This window comes from Schistocerca cancellata, chromosome 4 (assembly GCF_023864275.1).
Source record: "Schistocerca cancellata isolate TAMUIC-IGC-003103 chromosome 4, iqSchCanc2.1, whole genome shotgun sequence".
NCBI classification, from domain to species: domain Eukaryota; kingdom Metazoa; phylum Arthropoda; class Insecta; order Orthoptera; family Acrididae; genus Schistocerca; species Schistocerca cancellata.
In genome coordinates, this window is record NC_064629.1 from 893,072,544 (window position 1) to 893,091,630 (window position 19,087).

General features: G+C 38.9%; 1 protein-coding gene across 4 annotated transcripts in view; it reads right to left on the reverse strand.

The window, feature by feature from the left end:
• Positions 1-19,087, reverse strand: part of LOC126185052 (WD repeat-containing protein 7) — a 352,004-nt gene that overhangs the window by 17,460 nt on the left and 315,457 nt on the right. For all 4 annotated transcript variants that reach the window (XM_049927810.1, XM_049927808.1, XM_049927809.1 and 1 more), the window contains one exon: positions 10,363-10,545. In XM_049927810.1, coding sequence (XP_049783767.1) covers positions 10,363-10,545 — 183 coding nt within the window. The remainder of the gene's footprint in view (positions 1-10,362; positions 10,546-19,087) is intronic.

Here is a 19,087-nt window from a genome sequence, read left to right on the forward strand (position 1 = left end):
GTGACCGGAAGCTTTCAAATACACATACATTACCAATTGTTATGGCTAGATTTGTAGTGTTGTCCATTGCCAGTAAGATACCCTTATTTATTGGATCTTCTGCTGATCTTCCTCTGCTATAGCCATACTGGTCAGGGCACAAAGAATGTGGTACCACACGGTTTGGCAATATTATGTCAAACAGATTATCAAATATCTTACCCTGAACATTTATGAGACAAATGAGTATGTAGGATTTGGGTATAATTGTATCCTTGACCTGCCCTTTATTAATAATCACCACTTAATTATTTTTCTTAGACGTAGTTTTTTCCTTACATGTGGCACTTCTACAGTTCACACAGATACATCTCTATTTGATCAATTAAGGCATGCATTAGTTTGAAAGGAATCTCACCTGGTTCTGAAAACTTTTTTCTTTTCGGCTCTAAAATTGTTAATAGTTTTCTTCAGGGATCTATTTCTAGTATACTCAACACAAATTACCGCCATCTTTCAATTTTTATCATGCATAACTCTTCTTTCATGGAGTGGTTAACATGTCTAGATATCTGAAGTCTTGAAATCTTTCTTCTTGGATAGAGCCTTCTTCCTTGTCTTGTTTTATAGTGTAATTTATGCAGAACCTTGAGCCTAATACAAGATACTCTTCTAGAAGTATACGTAACAGTATCATGTACAATTTGCCGTGAGCTGTGTTGCAGGCAGTGTGACGCGGTAGTTAGCGTTGCTGACCGGTGTGTTGCTGGTCACCAGCTCAAACCCGACCAACAGAAATTATTTGTTATTAAGTATTCATCATTTCTGGCAGGTTCTAAAATTATGTTGTGTTTGTATATTCTGGAATATTAGAGCTTTGTATAAACAGTAGCACTCTCGATTCAGTAGCTCAGTCCTCTTTTCTGTCTATTGGTGCTCATAATAAAAATGCTTTCGTGCTACAAATCGAACTTCAATGATGACCCTGCTTCTTGATTTTGACTTTATTGTAGTGAAGACATGATGTCATTTTCTGGAGACACTGGGCACTTTAAAACATCTATATCATCATGGCTCCAATTAGGCAACACTGTTAGAGATCAGAATACAAACAGAGCATTGTTTGTCTGTATATTAAGAAAACCAGTGGACTCCAAAATAGCAAAATGTCAGCTGCACATCCGGCGCCCATCTCAGTGTTATCCGGAGCCACTGGTCATGACCTGACAAAATGACAAAGGATTTGACTGAGCTGTCAAATACAAGAAGTGGGATGACATGATGAGTTTGACAAATGGATACTATTACTTGGATGACACAGTCCATCGGTGGTTCAAGAACAATGGAGAGAAGGTTGACAGCTGGGACAAATTCCAGGAGAGAGAGAGAGAGAGAGAGAGAGAGAGAGAGAGTGAGGACAGTCAGCAACAAGTCCACTTAGTGTGAGAACAACTTAAAAGCAGGGCAACATCATGGGGAAATGACACAGTCGTATGTACAGAATGTCTGGATTATATGTCACATTGTGTGTCCAAATATAACAGAACATAACAAAATCTCACACCTTATGAAAGGAATCACATAAGATATGTACCAAGCTCTTTTGGTAATTGATGTCATAAGAACCAAGGAGTTCTTCAGGTGGCAGCAGTGCACTGAGGAAATGCAACAGAAAATAAATGGATGAAATAATTCTGTCTGACAACTGAAAGTGGCCCTTAAGGCAGTCGTGGAGGAGGAGGAGGAAGAAGAAGAAGAAGAAGAAGACCACCGCCGCTGCCACCACCACCACCACCACCACCACCACCACCACATCTGTCTCACCCACTAACAAGTACGAGAAGAAATACAACAGTTCATGGCAACCAGAACTGTCAGGCCAATAAGCAAGACAGAGCAGCAATGAACGTCGAGTTAATAGAGAATGAGGAAACGGAGGTGTATCGATCTTTAGCACCAATATCCACCTCCAGTTGAACATGTCAGGCAGAATGGACTCTGTCAATTCAGACTTATGCAGTAGCTGTCAAATGACAACCTGGCATCTGACTAACACTTGACGCAACTGACACCTCAGCCAAGTATAAAGTCTCACAGAAAAAATAAACATTTGGTGGACAGAGGCCAACATGCCAGTGTGCTTACACTCTGGATGCATTGGACATGTAGTACGCTACTGCAGAGAAAGCAGCACAGTTTCTGACATCACAACAGTCCTCCTCATGCCAGTCAGTTGCAAATGATTATAGCTAAACTGTGGGACCATTATCATATCCTGGATGAGTTTGCTCCCCAACATACTGCAGCTGCTCCCCCTCATTGTACAGATACCAGCTGCTCGCATAGATACTGAATTCTGAAATACTAAACAAGGAGATCATATAAAGGTGCCACAGATGAAAAATCTCCACGGACAGCAGTTATCAAGATGTCAGGAAATCTCACTGACATTATAGACAGTCAACTTGTCTGGGTGCTAGTCGACTCAGGGGCTCCTCCTCCTGTAAAGTCGAATCTGTAGTGGAGATGAGATTGAACAAACAGCCAATGGTAAAACACTGTAGCAACACTGGGAAACATCCAAGAGTGAAACAGCACTCACTGGAGTGTTTCTGACAGAACAATGGATAAGCTGGGAGGAAATGGAGAAGATACTGCAAGCTGATATGAGTGAACCTTAAGAGAGCCCATGGTCCTCTTCAGTGATCCTCAAGAAGGAGGAGGATGGCACATGGGGTTTCTGCATCAACTAATGATGACTGAACAAAATCACGAAGACAGCTGTCTCTACTCACTGCTGCACATTGTTGGCACCCTAGACTGCTTAAAAGGGCAAAGTATTTTTGAGGCAAGACTGACAGGGAAAAGACTGTCTTTATAACTCATGACAGCCTCTAACAGTTGATAGTTATGCAGTTTGAACTATCTAATGCTCCAACTAACTTAAAATGTATGACGGGAACTTGTTTCAACACCTTTGGACGATTTTTCTTTGACAGCTGGATGACATAACTAAAATAGTTAATGGCAATGGATTCTGTCCCATTCCAGAGAAAATATCAACAGTTGCATATTTTCTGACTCCTCAGCACATTTGTGATGTGAGAGGTTTTCTCAGAATGTTCTCGTACAACCAGCAATTCATAATAAAGGACTTTGTACCAAATCACAATCCTTGCAAGAACTACTGCTGGGAGATGCCAAATTTTCCTGGAATGAGGCATAAGAAAGATCTTCCCTTATCCTTAAGGAGGTTTTAACAGCAACTCCAGTCCTAGTATTGTATGACGCGAAAGCTGAGACAAAACTTCACATTGATGTTAGTGGTTTTGGGTTGAAGCAGTTCTACTACAATTTCAGAAAAGGTGCTAAAGATGTGATAGTTTGTGCTTCCAAAGTACTCTGAAAGTATGTCAGTAACCACTCTACAGCTGAGAAAGAGTGCCTTGCAGTATTTTGGGCCATGAACATGTTCTAGCTGTATTTGGCAAACCATTCACCAATGAGAAAGATCACCATTCTCAGACACGGGTATCACTTCCCTGGTTTCTACCAACCAATTAGAAATTGTGTGAGCCAATGCAAGGAATGCCAGCAATGCTGCAGTTAGCTCTGTTGCATCTGATACCAATTCTGCCTGCAACAGTACCATTCCACCAGACTGAAATTGACCTCTTGGGGAGGTTCCTACAGTCAACAAATAGGAATTAATGACTAGTTCACCTACTACACTGTCAACAAAGCTGCGATGACTGAAAAAGCTCAGGAAACTGCAAGGTTCCTTGTAGAATACAGCATCTTGAAGCATGGAGCACCCCATGTGATGATCTCTGATTACGTTATAAGTTTTCTAGTCAAGACTACTGTCAGAGGTAATTTCACATTGCGATAATATCCACTGGATGACTACTGCGTATCCCCCACATACAAATGACCTGAAAGAATGCTTCAATAAGACACTGTCAGATATTCTCTCAATGTACAATTATATCAAACGGAGCACTTGGGATACAAAACTACCCTTTGTAACATTTACACGGACTGGCTAATACGGGCTTCAAACCATAAAATGGGGTGAATAGAAATAGGTTTTCAACTTTAAAAGACAAACTTGATAATTTTAAAAAGAGAAATTAAAATCAAAATTATACTGGATTATATGCTGTGCCTAACCTTAAACTTACAATTAGTTCTAGAACATAGCTCTGTTCTATAACATGGGGGGGAAAAAAAAACTTTGTGTTTCTATCACCCCAGAGAGGGGGGGTGAATGGAAACAGCAATGTTAAACTTTTTGTTGTTGCATTGGTTGATTGTGTGAATAGTAACATGTCAAAATCTGTTGTGGTTCTAGGAGACGAGAAACAAAATTTATCTGGTTAAAAAAAGTGTTATTCAGTAAAGAAATAAGAATTTTGCACGAACTGTGATTTTTATTCTATTTTCCAAACAAACGGTGTTATGTCAGTAATTATGTTTTATAACACTGAACTGATGAACTTGGTTTCTTTCTTAATAAATTAAGTCACTGATATCAACTTTAGAAATGATCATGTCTTTGAATCTACAAAGTCTTAGGTACTCTCCAGAAGTAACGGAGAGCTTCCAAACATTGTATCCTCCACTAAAAATGTTTAATCGTTGTTTAATCGGCATTGATTTTTGTATAAAATAAATTTTCATGCATACAGTCTAAAAACTGCCTACTTTTTCCATGTACTCTGATCACAGTATAATCTACTGGGTTAGGAACTGTGCCACGTGGATTTTCATCTCCATTAAATTGTTAGTCTTCTCCTGAAGCAACACAGGCAATTAACTGTTTCTAATCACCCCAAAAATTCCAAAAGCATAATGCTATGTTTTCAATTAGCTGAAACAAAAGTCACAACTAAAGCATACTTTAAAACTGAACTTTTGATTAATTAAATGGAATTGCAAATTTGCTTTTCAAGTACTTAAATTAAAACAACACAACTTACACTGGTACTTACACAAAAAGTTCGAAGTAAGCAAATTCACCATCACATATGATGTTTATCATAGAATAAACAAAATATCAGCTGACAGTATCACCAATTTGGAAATTCATAATTTCCTCATTAGGTTCACTACCAACATAGAAAAACAAATCTTTGAATGATATTCTCATTTGCCTCCAAACGCAGTACCATAGCATTTTTCTGGGAATTTTGTTTCTATTCACCCCATTTTATGGTATCATCCTTTCTGCTTCACAGTCGTGAGGCTGAAATGTCAGTGGATACACTGTTCCCATTTCATCTAGACGATACTCAGGATGATTATGTGAAACACCTCATCACCTGCACCAATCAAGCAAGAGAGCTGGCTCTCATATGGAGCCTTGACATTCAGGAGAAGCACTGAGAGCACTACAACAGCAAGCACTGGCCAGTGATATACAGTCTCAGAGTTTGTATGGGTTTCTGCACCCTTGTTTGGGCTGTATCAATATTTGTTGCTTGTCCGGATGTCACTATGAAGTTGAGGATTATGACCCTTCTTCACAAAGACAAAAATGCAGACACATTATTCATGTCCTCCATATGAAACACTACTGAAATTCAGAGGTGGAGATTGACAATAGGGACCCCCAATTCAAGGAAACTGAAGGCCCACTCAGTGATCTTGAAGCTTTAAAGTAAGGAGCTACTTTCGATGCTCATCATAGTGAAGAGGACATGACAACAGGCAAAACCACAAGGATCTGCTAGTGCTCTCATATAGAAGACTGTGGACAAGATCTAGACCCAATGTGCTGGAGCCATCGTGTTGCTTTTTCTCCTAGAGAGGGAGCAATGTCACGAACTGTGCTGCATGGAGAATGGTGTAGGAGTTAAGTGATTCAGGGATTTTAAATTCTTTTCCAATTTTAAACTAAGACACCAAAAGGCAGTGAACTTTCTAAAATAATCGGATCCAGACTTTTCTGTAACATGTTTCAATATTTATGAAACTAATTGACTTGCAAGACAATCATAAATAAAGTTCAGACACACCCAAAATTGCTGTTGCCTTTGGGGTGTTAAACAGGTATAATGGCACAAGTTTGACAATAATCCATCCATTAACCATTTACACAATTTAACATAATTTCAAATCTGTCCACCATACCCATAACAGGTAATTAACAGTGTGCAATGTAGTTACATAAAAAGTCCTGTAAATCTTTATATTTTGTTAACTAACCACTAATTGTGTAAACCAAATTACTGACTGAACATATAGCCCTTCCTCTCTCATAAATTTGAACCATACAGATTTACTAACAAATGTGTAGTTCCCAAGATTCCGAAATATCATTACGCCAGTTTATAAGTACCCCTCCCCTCCCAGAAATCTTCAGTCTGCTGCTAGGAGTAATATCTATGAGGAAGTCGGTTCCTGGTAATCACTCAATCACATCATATAGAAAAATTTGGCAATCATGTAAGAAGTGCGTAACAAGATCTGTACGAGTTCATACATAATTAATATTTCCATGGAAGTTGATTGCCATCTTCCTATGATCAGCATATCTGTGAGAATCATGTACTGTGTCCTCAAGCAGGAACCTGCACTACTTCTTGTTAACTTCTCTGAGGTAATCAGTCAATAAGCTTCCATCTGGGCACCTCCTTCTGTAAACATTATGAACGTCTGTGTATTTGTGTCTTATATCTGTGTTCACTGACTCTGTAAACTGCAGTTAAAGTTACGTTGTTTCTCTGTCAGAACTCTATTATAAATTTGCACTGTGAATACATGGACACTGTTACACTAAATAGTAGGATGTTGGAAGTGCCTGCGTGTGACCAAAATTTTACGGATGGGCTGAAATTGGTCATCACATTGTCAATAGCAACAATGAATATGGAACAAGTAAAATTAATTAAAAGTTGTGTTGCCTACGTTATTGGAGATGTTACCTTAAAACCAGTTTTCAGTAATTCACAGAACTTCCACTGGTGAGACACTGAATGCAAACAAAAAAATCACAGGTAGGTACATTTCACACCATAATGAAATTTTCCAGTACTCTACACAAGGTGATTGTTAATAAAACTGACGGGATGGATTCCTGCCTGGAAATGGAGGAAGAAAGATCCTATGAACCTATATCCGGGAATGCATCGTTGCCACGGTAGATGGCGCTGATTAATGGAAGTTCCTTGTGTGTTGCAAGCTGTGCGATTGATGCAACATACTGTAATCAGCAGAATGGACTGGTATTCGTGTCAGGAACAAGCCAAGGTGGTGTTTGTGTATAGCCAAGCAGATGGAAATGGTCGACAGGCAGCACAGTTGTACCAAAACAAGTACCCTCACAGACACCAACCACATCACACAACTTTACAAGCCCTTTTTGGGCATTTGTGTGATCATGGGTCCTTTCAAACGGACAAATGTGCAGGGAGGCGACAGACTGTGTTTACACCAGATCTGGAGGACCGGGTTCTACATAATATGCTAACTCTATTAGCATCTGCATGACCATACACAAACACCATCTCGGCTTGTTCCCAACATGAATAATGGACCACCTTGCTGCTTACAGTATGCTGTGTGAATTGCACACCCTGTTACGCACAAGGAACACACGGTGCACGGTCAAAGGAACTTTCATTCATGAGCACCATCTTGCGTGGCAATGATTCATTTACAGACACATGCACATATGATCTTTTTTCGCATTTCCAGTCAAGAATTTGTCCCTGCAGTTTGTCAGTTTTATTAATGTTCACCCTGTATATGACCTCTGTCAATTTCTAGATCATCATCTAGTGATGGACTTCCAGGACAATGAAATATTTGTCTCATTTCTTCCCCACTGACCTTCACCAGTAATAAGATCTTGTGTTATCACACTCCTTAGCACATAAAATAATTTCATATCAATTACTTGACATGTTAATATTTTATGGAAGTCCAACTTATAAATATAGATTACTTTACACTCACTATCTCATTCTTTATACCTTTTTAATTTGTTTTATATAACAGATTATGTGCCAAATACCGCTACACTGAAACAAAACTTTTAAGTCTGTTCACAGCTACTAGTAATAAGTGGATACATAGCATAAAGTCATGTGCTCTTACTGGACAATGGCTGTGTAACATTTTAATACTTGCCAGTAACTATTTTGTAAATTATAACCTGACAGTGTGGATCTATAACAAGATAAAATTTTTGAAACTTTTTAATATCATCTATGTTTCCACATGTTTAACATCTCTGAAACTCTTACAAGGAAATGGTCCAATCCGACAGTCGAAACCTACCCTCAATCTTTCATGCAGGAAGAATACACTGAATGAAATGCACTGTCAAAATTTTATCTTGTGCACTGCAAGTATTTTTTAAAATATGTTAAAGTTACTCATTTTTGTCACACAAAGAACTGGTTATAAAAACAGTTTGCACAGCCCTTCCTGCCTAGAGCATGAATCATGGAATAAGCAGACACAGCCATGAGATGCAGATGTAGTGCCATATAGTGCGAAGTCCAAAGCGCAAATACATGAATTTTAAGTACTTCAATCGTACCAAAAATGTCGTAAATCATTAATGTTTTGTATAACTTGCCATTCATATCGACAGCTAAAACCGAGCGAAGTGACGCAGTGGTTAGCACACTGGACTCTTCTTTGGGTGGACAATGATTCAAACCTGCATCCACCCATCCAAATTCAGGTTTTCCATGGTCTCCCTAAATCGTTCCAGGCAAATGCCAGGATGGTTCCTCTGAAAGGAAATGGCCAATTTCCTTCCCCATCCTTGACACAATCTGAGCTTGTGCTCGGTCTCTAATGACCTCGATGTCGACAAGTAATTATTACACAAGTGACTAGCAGAGGAAAGAAAATCAAGAAGTGTATTATGATACACTACAAATGTCTTCCATAAGCAGGATTTTAATTTTTTGACATTAAATGTTTCATAAAAATTCCCTCAGCACAGTTCTTATAATAATTTTTGAGTAAAGTACATTTTACTAAAAATGAATCCGTTCCATGTTTACTTCCTGTAGTCATTACAAAAATCCAAATTGTTTATTGGATGAGGGAAAAAATTTTTTCTTACACAAGGCACACCTGATAAAGAAAAAATTAATGCATTCAGACACTTCACAATCATTACTAGTTTTATTTAGGCAGCAATAGATCTCAGTAAGAAATGGTCATGACATTGTTCTGCATATTGTGCTCTGTACCAGGCATACTTGATTGAATTAGTAAAATGTGGTGACACAAACTGACAATGCAGAAACGACTGAAGTTTAACAGTACTGTTCTTCTGATAAACATGAAATGACAAGAGCTATCAAAAATTATATAGCCTGAAAATTTTCTCAAAAGTGTTTTACACTGTTCAAATTTTTTTGTTGAGGGGCTTAATCACACTATCTGTCTTGGGTGGAATCTGAATTTCTTTTCATCAGCATTCTAAAGGTAGAGGTGTCATTACATCCAGGACAAGAGTCCAACAAAAGCAACAAATTATTTTCTGCAGATGATGAGAAGACATTTTAGATGTAACATTGAAAATTATTCTTTCCCATTTTTTCCTGTTTTTGCTATGTCGATTCCAAGATTTTTACAAGTAAAGAGTCCTTGTTTTTTTAATTTATGTCCTAATTTGGCTTGATGTTACTGAAGACAGATATAAAGCTGTGGAAACAGTGATGCAATTATACTTATCACTGGCAATGTTGTATAACAATGTGTCACAGCATTCATCAACTACACATGCGACTCAGACTTTTTTTCACTAGAAATGATATATTGCAGTTTGCAAACAATTCTTGCACAAAACCTGACTGGCTTTATACACCGCATTTTAGAGGCTAACAAGAAGCTTTGTCTTCATACTAGCTACAAATTTCTCTATCATATAACCTATTGATAATATTTCCTCCAAAGATTTACTTGAGGTACATTTCACAATTTTGCAACTTCCTTTTACATACAATTTCCTGTATCTGTTTAACCAGATCAAAGAAGCCTGGAAACCAGTAACGTTCATATGACTTGGAATTCAGAGTGCCCAATCTCTTAGATCTCCCATGGTAACAAACTTTTTGAATAGTTTTTCTTTCAGACTTTTCTGAGTTTCATTTTGGCACATATTTTGTACTTCATGTAAATCTTTCTTCCTTTTATACAATTCATATTCAGAATTGATGAAACAAAACTGGCTTTACACACTTCCAAAATTCTGTAGTGGAGTATCACTTGATCTATACATTTCCTTAAATACTATAGAATTCCATGGACACCCCCACCTCTCTCTCTCTCTCTCTCTCTCTCTCTCTCTCTCTCTCTCTCTCTAAAGCGCACAATGCATCAACCACATTTAGGAAACAGCAACTATCTTACCTGACATTTATTGGAACGTAGTTCATACAAAGCTACTTGTCCACCTTTTGCGCCAACTGCAATACGCCGTGTATTTGGACAGTGGCTAACTTGATTGAAGCGACATACTGCAGGGAATATGTCATTCAGGCGGTTTGTCTTTAGATGGCCTGGATCCAAGCAATGAAGCACTATGTCCATAACCTATAAAAAAACACACAAAAAGATTTAGGAGTTGAGAGGTGAACATGAACAAAAGAACATTTCCTAAAAATGTAAACCCAATGCTTCTTGTTAATCTGCTTAATGAGTGTAGTGATGCGAAGACTCCTCATATAATAGATTATCAAACAATAATTGAAACACACAATTTTGAAAACTATCCATGTAGCTTTAAAAGTGTCCAATCAGTAGGCTGGAACTGGTGGACTGAGAACCATCCTCTGTGAACTAACTTCTGTTGTTATAGATGTTCAGGACCAGCAAGATGTGTTTCTTGGAAGAACAGAGGTACAGTTTATTCTTGTTTGATCCCATGCATGACATTGCACAGAGAGAACAGGAATTTCTGGTGCCTTTGACCTGTTATATCTTGGGCAACAGGTGGGTGAAAGAAATGAAATTTGCCCATATTGTATAACTTCTTGTATTCTCTTAAGAACAATAAAGAAAAGAATTTTATGAGTGATACCCAGCCGGAAAATTTCAAGCAAAATTGCCCGAAAAAATGTCAAATTTTGGCTTTCACATGTCTCGGGGACTAAAGGTATGATTACTGTGAAACTTGGCATGTAGTAACCTAACAAGACAAGGTTCTTAAATATTCAGTTTCATTTATGTACTGCTGTCCAATACTGAACGAATTAAGTGCAAAACTGAAGTTTTCGTAAAAAGGCCAATAATGTGGTATTTTTGACCTGATTTTGCAAATAACTATGCTCTATAAGACTCTCCAAAGCTGAGCCGCTTAGAAAGACCATAGTCTGAACTACAAATTATTTATTTGATTACCCAATGTGGCTAACAATGCTAAATAATTTGAATCAAACTTGGGTATGAAAATCACAGCATAAAAAAATTAAAACTTCGTATTCTTGTATCTCTTTACACACATGCTGAACATAAAACATAATGTGCAGTAGCTTGGTAGCATAAAGATCTGAAATACAAAGTTTCGTGCACCTGTTATTTTCCAAAAATCTAAAAATTTGTTGAAACTATGATGATTTTTGTGAAATGGCAAAAATATGATATATGTGACACTTCTTTTACAAATACCATTTTCTATTAAAGCTTCAAAACCAGTCTCATTCAAAACAATGTGTTTTAAGGCCCCAGAACAGTTTCTTTTCCAACATGGGCTAATAATGCTACTTAAATTAAAGCAAACTAGCCAGAAAAATTGCACTGCAAATAAAGTTTTAACTTTGGATTCTTATATCTCATTGATTTAAGTCCATGTCCAGCTTTCCAAATTTCTGCAAAATCAATTTTAACTTCATTTCCAGAAAAATTACAAATATATATCATATTGATTTTGTTTTTCCATAATTTGCTTTCCATAACTGATTTCATACTAATCACTGTTGGAAAGAGTGTGTTTTCAAGCATCAAAAAATTATGTTCAACTTACCAATGTGTGCTAACATTACCCAAAAATGACAGATGAAATTGAGGGGGAATGTATCACAGCAGCAGACTACATTGCAGGAACCTGTTGTCCGTGCTTCACTGCATGTAGTTTCTATTTTTAAGTTGACCACTACATTGTCCATGGTGACATTAGCACTACCCATTCTAGAACATGAACAGGTAACCCCATTGTCATATGGGTTATGCAATACCAGCTATGGACAGGTTTCTTCATCCAGGTTCCCAAGCCTGTAATTTGTTTCCTTAATTTAGGTTCCAGTGACTTATTACAAATTATTAGTTTGTTATTCAAGATACTGCTCAGGGGTCAGGGGTTTCACTGGGAAAATTCACAAGCTACATTACATCCTTTTGTAGCTTATTAACTCAACGAGGGTATGTTGCAAACTGTCTGTTGCTGCATTATTTGAGATCACTGTCAACATGATATGGTACCTGTACACATGTTTATTTGAAAATTGACTGACTTTTCCTCAAATCAAACAAATATCACTTAAATAAATTATTACAGTGACGTCTTAGCTGCAAAATACAAAAATTGTAAGAATTTTGTCAATCTGTGTAGCCTCAAAAACAGTTTCAATGTTGGTATTGAAATGATCACTTTTGGCACCGGCCATATGTGATGGGATTATTGGCACAACTAAGCGATTGGCTACTCACACTAGATCTATTCAACTTCTGTGACCAAAATGTATGTGGCATCAAAAATATAAACAAGAAATCTAAGGAAGTACAAAGTTTCAAGAAATAAGATAGCGAGGAAGCAGCATGGTGCTGGTATGAGAGATGATCACCAGTTTGTACCACTTCACTTGAGCTCTGTTGGTATTATCAAAGTTTCTAATGGCACAATAAGTTTTGTTGCCAGAGTATCATGCGCAGCCATGCTAAGTCTCAAACTGATGGATCTGTTACCTGGCTGTTCCGTTACATTTACATATGAAAATGAATTGTTGACAGGCAGCATTACAGACATATCAACTAAACAAAATGATGACCTGATAAAATTTATGCATCCTCAAAGCCCAGCTCATTCATTTCATTGGCCCAAAAGACAGGATGCTTGTTGGGTACCAGGACACCACCTCATTTCCACACTCTTTCACTTCAATGTCATCATCTAACAGACAGTATCAATTTCCAGGAAATCAACTGCAGAAAGTGGCTCAAAAATTACAAAAAATGTAATCTTCAGAAGCTTAAAATCAAAACTGATATTATTTTCTGCTTGCCAGCTATGTGAGATACTCTTTCAGATTTGAGAACTGAAGATAAGATTTTTAGCAAATGGCTTTGTAAGTAGACATGTACGACCACAAGGCTTTGAAATGTAAATTAAGAAACCAAATTAGAGGCTTGGGAACTTGGATGACAAAACCTACTCGTGGTACTGTGTGATCCCTATGACAATGGAGTTACCAGTTCATGTTCTGGAACAGGTAGTGACAATGTCACCATGGACCAATACAATATATTGAGACATTACTTGTCAATTTAAAAACAGAAGCCACATCCAACAAAACATGAGCAACACTGCCACGATACATTCTCTCAGATTCATCTGTTACTTACAGATATTGTTCTACATCTGTATCTACATGATTACTCTGCAATTCGCAATAAAGTGCCTGGCAGAGGATTCCTTGAACCTCCTTCCAGCTACTTCTTTATTGTTCCACACTTGAGCAATGCACAAGTAAAATGAACACTCAAAACTTTATGTCTGAGCTCTATTTTCACACTCTGAGGAAAAAGTTAGTGATTGAAATTGCATGAGAATGTCCTGTTGCAGCAGAAAATGCCTGTTTTTTTAATGAGTGCCACCCCAATTTGTGTATCACATTTGTGACACTCACTCTCCTATTTCATGATAATACAAAATGAGCTGCTTTTCTCTGAACTTTTTGATGTCCTCTGTCGATCCTATCTGATGCGGATCCCACACCGCACAGTAATACTCCAGAAAAGGGTGGACAAGTGTAGAGTATATAGTATCTTTAGTAAACCTGTTACAATTTTCTAAGTGTTCTTCCAATAAATCACAGTCTTTGGTTTGCTTTCCCCACAACACTACCCGTGCAATCATTCCAGATTAAGTTATTCGTAATTGTAGTCCTTAAATATTTTGTTGAGTTTACCGCCTTTGGATTTGTGAGACTTATCGTGTAACTAAAATTTTCTAAGCAGATGTTATATAGTGCTCATGTGGATGACTTCACACATCTCACAATTTGGAGTAAATTTCCACTTTTTGCACCATACAGATATTGTGGCTAAATCATTTTGCAATTAGTTTTGATCATCTGATTACATTACATGAGGGTAAATAACGGCATCATCTGCAAACATTCCTAAGAAGAGTGCTCAGATTGTCTCCTAAATCATTTATGTAGATCAGGAACAACAGAGGGCCTACAACACTTCCTTTGGGAATGTCAGATATTTCTTCTGTTTTACTCGACGACTTTCTGTCAATTACTATGAATTTTTTTTATTTTTTATTTACATGTCAAGTTCTGTAGGACCAAATTGCCAAGGTCATTGAACGTGTCAGTACCTGAAATTACAACATAAAAGTAATAACAGATAAAAATAAAATGTTTATGAACCCAAACAAAGTCAATCCATAAGTTTATGTAAACACAATAAACAATATAACAAGAATCAGCTTAATTTCTCAAGGAACTCCTTGACAGAATAGAAGGAGTGACCCATGAGGAAACTCTTCAGTTTTGATTTGAAAGCATGTGGACTACTGCTAAGATTTTTGAATATGGGTGGTAGTAACTGAAAATGGATGCAGCAGTATACTGTACACCTTTCTGCACAAGAGTTAAGGAAGTTCGATTCAAATGCAGGTTTGATTTCTGCCGAGTATTAACTGAGTGAAAGCTGCTTATTCTTGGGAATAAGCTAATATTGTTAACATGAAATGACAGTACGGAATATATATATTGAGAGGCCAATGTCAAAATGCCCAGAATTGTGAACATGGGTCGACAAGAGGTTCGTGAACTTACACCACTTATTGCCCGAACCACCCATTTCTGAGCCAAAAATATCTTTTTAGAATGGGAAGAGTTACCCCAAAATATAATACCATATGACATAAGTGAATGAAAATAAGCAAAGTAGACTAATTTTTGTGTCGAACGATCACTCACTTCAGATATCCTTCGAATACTGAAAATGGCAGCATTAAGTCTTTGAACAATATCCTGAATGTGGGCTTTCCACGACAGCTTACTATATATCTGAACACCTAGAAATTTGAACTGTTCAGTTCCACTAATCATATGCCCATTCTGTGAAATTAAAATGTCAGGTTTTGTTGAATTGTATGTTAGAAACTGTAAAAACTGAGTCTTACTGTGATTCAGCGTTAGTTTATATTCTACAAGCCATGAACTTGGGTCATGAACTGCACTATTTGGAACCGAGCCAATGTTGCAGACATCTTCTTTTACTACCTAGCTAGTGTCATCAGCAAACAGAAATATTTTATTAGAGTTACCCATAAGGGTATGTCAATTATATAAATAAGGAACAGGAGTGGCCCCAACACTGATCCCTGGGACACCCCCCACTTGACCATACCCCACTCAGACCTTACATCACAGCCATTCTCAACATTGTGAATAATGACCTTTTGCTGTCTGTTGCTAAAGTAAGAGGCGAACCAATTGTGAGCTACTCCCCGTATTCTATAATGGTCCAACTTCTGGAGCAGTACTTCATGATCAACGCAATAAAACACCTTAGTTATATCAAAAACTATGCCTAGCATTCAAAACCTTTTTTTCAACCCATCCACTACCTCACAGAGAACAGAGAATATACCATTTTCAGTTGTTAAATGACTTCTAAAGCCGAACTGTACATTTGATACCAAATCGTGTGATATAAAATGATCAATTATTCTTACATTCACAGCCTTTTCAATACCTTTAGCAAACACTGATGGCATAGACAAAGGTCTAAAATTATCTACATTAGCCCTTTCTCCAATTTTATAAAGCAGATTTACACTGAGTACTTAACTCATTCAGGAAAAATACAGTGCTACCACGTGCGGCACAGTAAATGTGCTCTGAGCCTTATGGGACTTAACATCTAAGGTCATCAGTCCCCCAGAACTTAGAACTACTTAAACCTAACTAACCTTAGGACATCACACACATCTCACACACATCCATGCCCGAGGCAGGATTCGAACCTGCGACCGTAGCGAACGCGCGGTTCCAGACTGAAGCACCTAGAACCTCTCGGCCACACTGGCCGGCTGCGGCACAGTACTTTAATATTCTGCTAGGCATTCCATCATAACTATGAGAGTCCTTAGTGTTCAGTGATTTAATTACTGACTCAGTCTCCCCCTTGTCTGTATCACAGAGGAGTATTTCAGACTTCAATCTCAGAAAGGCATTTGCCAATAGAGTTATGAGTGTCTCTGCCGAAACTAAATTTTTATTTACTTCACCAGAAATGATCAGAAAATGATTGTTAAATACTGTACATATATCTGATTTATCAGTAACAGAAATATTTTTACTGTGAACTGACTTTATATTGTCGACCTTGTACTGCTGACCAGACACTTCCTTCACAACCGACCATATGGTTTTAATTTTATCCTGTGAATTAGCTTTTTTATTTGCATACCACATGCTCTTTGCCTTCCTAATAACATTTTAAGCACCTCACAATACTGTTTGTAATGAGCTACTTCTGCTCGATTGTGACTACTGTTGTGACTTGCCGATCATTCAAAGCGCTGCCGCACAATTACGCTCGTCCTCTACGTGCGGCGCTGTCTGCCAGCCATGCAGCAGCTGCGCCACCTAAGCGGCCAGCCGAGCAGCGGCCGCTAGACTGGAACTCAGTGCTCATTCAAACGCTAACGTGTACGCATGTCTTACTTGTCAACTTACTCTTTGACTTATATGTGTTCTGTCGTTCTGAAATATATGTGTTAAACTTGACGTAATAACAATTGGCGACGAGGTAGTGGATTTTTCCTTTTCACCGTTGACTCACAGGATTCCATTGCAACTGTTGAGCAACTATTGCAAAATCTCCTTGAACAGCAAACGCTTCTAACAGCAGCGATTCGCGATTTCGTCGCGGCGTCAAATGCGGGGCGTTTCTCGTCGTTGGCTATACCTCCTTTTCCTCCTTACGACGAGACGGCGGAAGACTGCTCTCATTATGAAAAACGTCTTTCACAGCACTTCTTGGCATTTCATGTCGCGGACGAACAACCATGTAAGTCTCTGTTCCTTTCCTGGATTTCACCTCAAATGTACTGGTTGTTGTCGCAATTGGCTCCTTTGAAGGATCCTGTGTCTTTGTCCTTTGCTGAAATGTGCTCACTTCTGTCTGTCTATTTTCAAAAGCAAACGCATGTGGTAGCCTCTCGTGTTGCCTTTTATCATTGTCAAAAACAGCCACATCAATCCTATCACGCTTGGGCTGCTGAACTTCATGACCTCAGTCAAAAGTGTCAGTTCACAAAGAATCCTATGCCGATTCCATGGTACGGGATGCTATTATCCGGTCGGCGCCCGACAAAGAAGTTCGGCAACGTGTCCTTCAGTTGGCGAATCCGACTCTAGATGAAGTTCTCTCCATTGCACAGTCTTTTGAAATTTCTCGCGCCGCTGGGGCGCAAATAGAGGCGTGGGGTGATGTCGGGGGAAATACAACCTCTGTGCGCTGTTACGACGTGTGCGGCGCGTCCCCGCCGGCCGACATGGCCGCAGTGCGCTCCCACGCGCAGCCTCGGCCTAGCCGTAAACAACCCACTAAGAAACTGCAGCAAAACCCCCGGCAGCTTCCTTCATGTCTGCGGTGTTTTACGAAACATTCACGTGAGGATTGTCTCCAACGTTGGCTGTGTGTCACAATTGCAAAAAGAAAGGTCATGTGTCTTCCATTTGCAAATCCGACGGCATACATGATGTCCATGAACATGACGCTGATTCTGATTCTGTGTTGTCTGTCAATTGCACTTCTTCCCTTTCAGGGAAGTTATTCCTCACTGTCCAAATCCTTGGTCGAGATGTTCGCATGCAAGTGGATACCGGTTCTGCTGCCACTATAATTAATTCTCAGACGTATCTTCAGTTGGGTTCTCCACTCCTGTCGCCTGTCACTCGGCAATTACGGACGTACAATAAACAGAAGATTTCTCTCTTGGGACAGTTTAATGCTGAGGTATCTTACAAATCCGTCGTTCGCACTGTTCCCATATTTGTGGTCGACCAGAGCAACGCAGAAAATCTTTTTGGTTTCGATGCCTTTCGTGTTTTTGGGTTCTCCATAGATGACTCTGTCAATATTGTCTCTGATGCTATTCCTTATGCTCAACTGGATTCCTTGTCGACGACATTTTCGTCCCTTTTTTTCTCCTGGGTTATGCCGTGCAAACGAGTTTGAAGCTCATATCACGCTCAAACCCACTGCTCGGCCTAAGTTTTTTCGGGCTTGGCCCATTCCTGTGGTCCTTCGTGATCGGGTAAAATGGGAGTTTGATTGTCTCTCTACTTCAGGGGCCTTGCTTCCTGTCACTTCCAGTGAGTGGTCCTCTCCTGTCGTCGTTGCTAAGCCAAATGGTGATATTCGTGTCTGTGGCGATTTCAAAGCCACTGTAAATTCTCAATGGCTCATCGACACTTACCCTATGCCCTGTCCTGAAGAACTGTTCACTAAACTTGCTGGAGGCCGGTATTTTTCTAAAATTGACCTGTCAGAAGCTTATCATCAACTTCCTCCCGACGCTGCTTCCCGGCAGTTTCTGGTCCTCAACACGCCTTTCGGCCTCTATCAATACCAACGCTTGCCATTCGGGGTTGCTAGCGCCCCTGCTCTCTTTCAGCGATTCTTGGAACAATTATTGCTCCCTGTCCCTGGGTGTATCAAATACATGGACGACATTGTTGTCACTGGCTCCACCACTGAAGATCATCTTCAAAATCTCCGCACACTTTTTCATGTCTTACAGACTGCCGGTCTTAAGTGTAATATTCAGAAATCACAATTTTTTCAGGCATCTATCACGTACTTGGGGTTTCAACTCTCTCAGGATGGT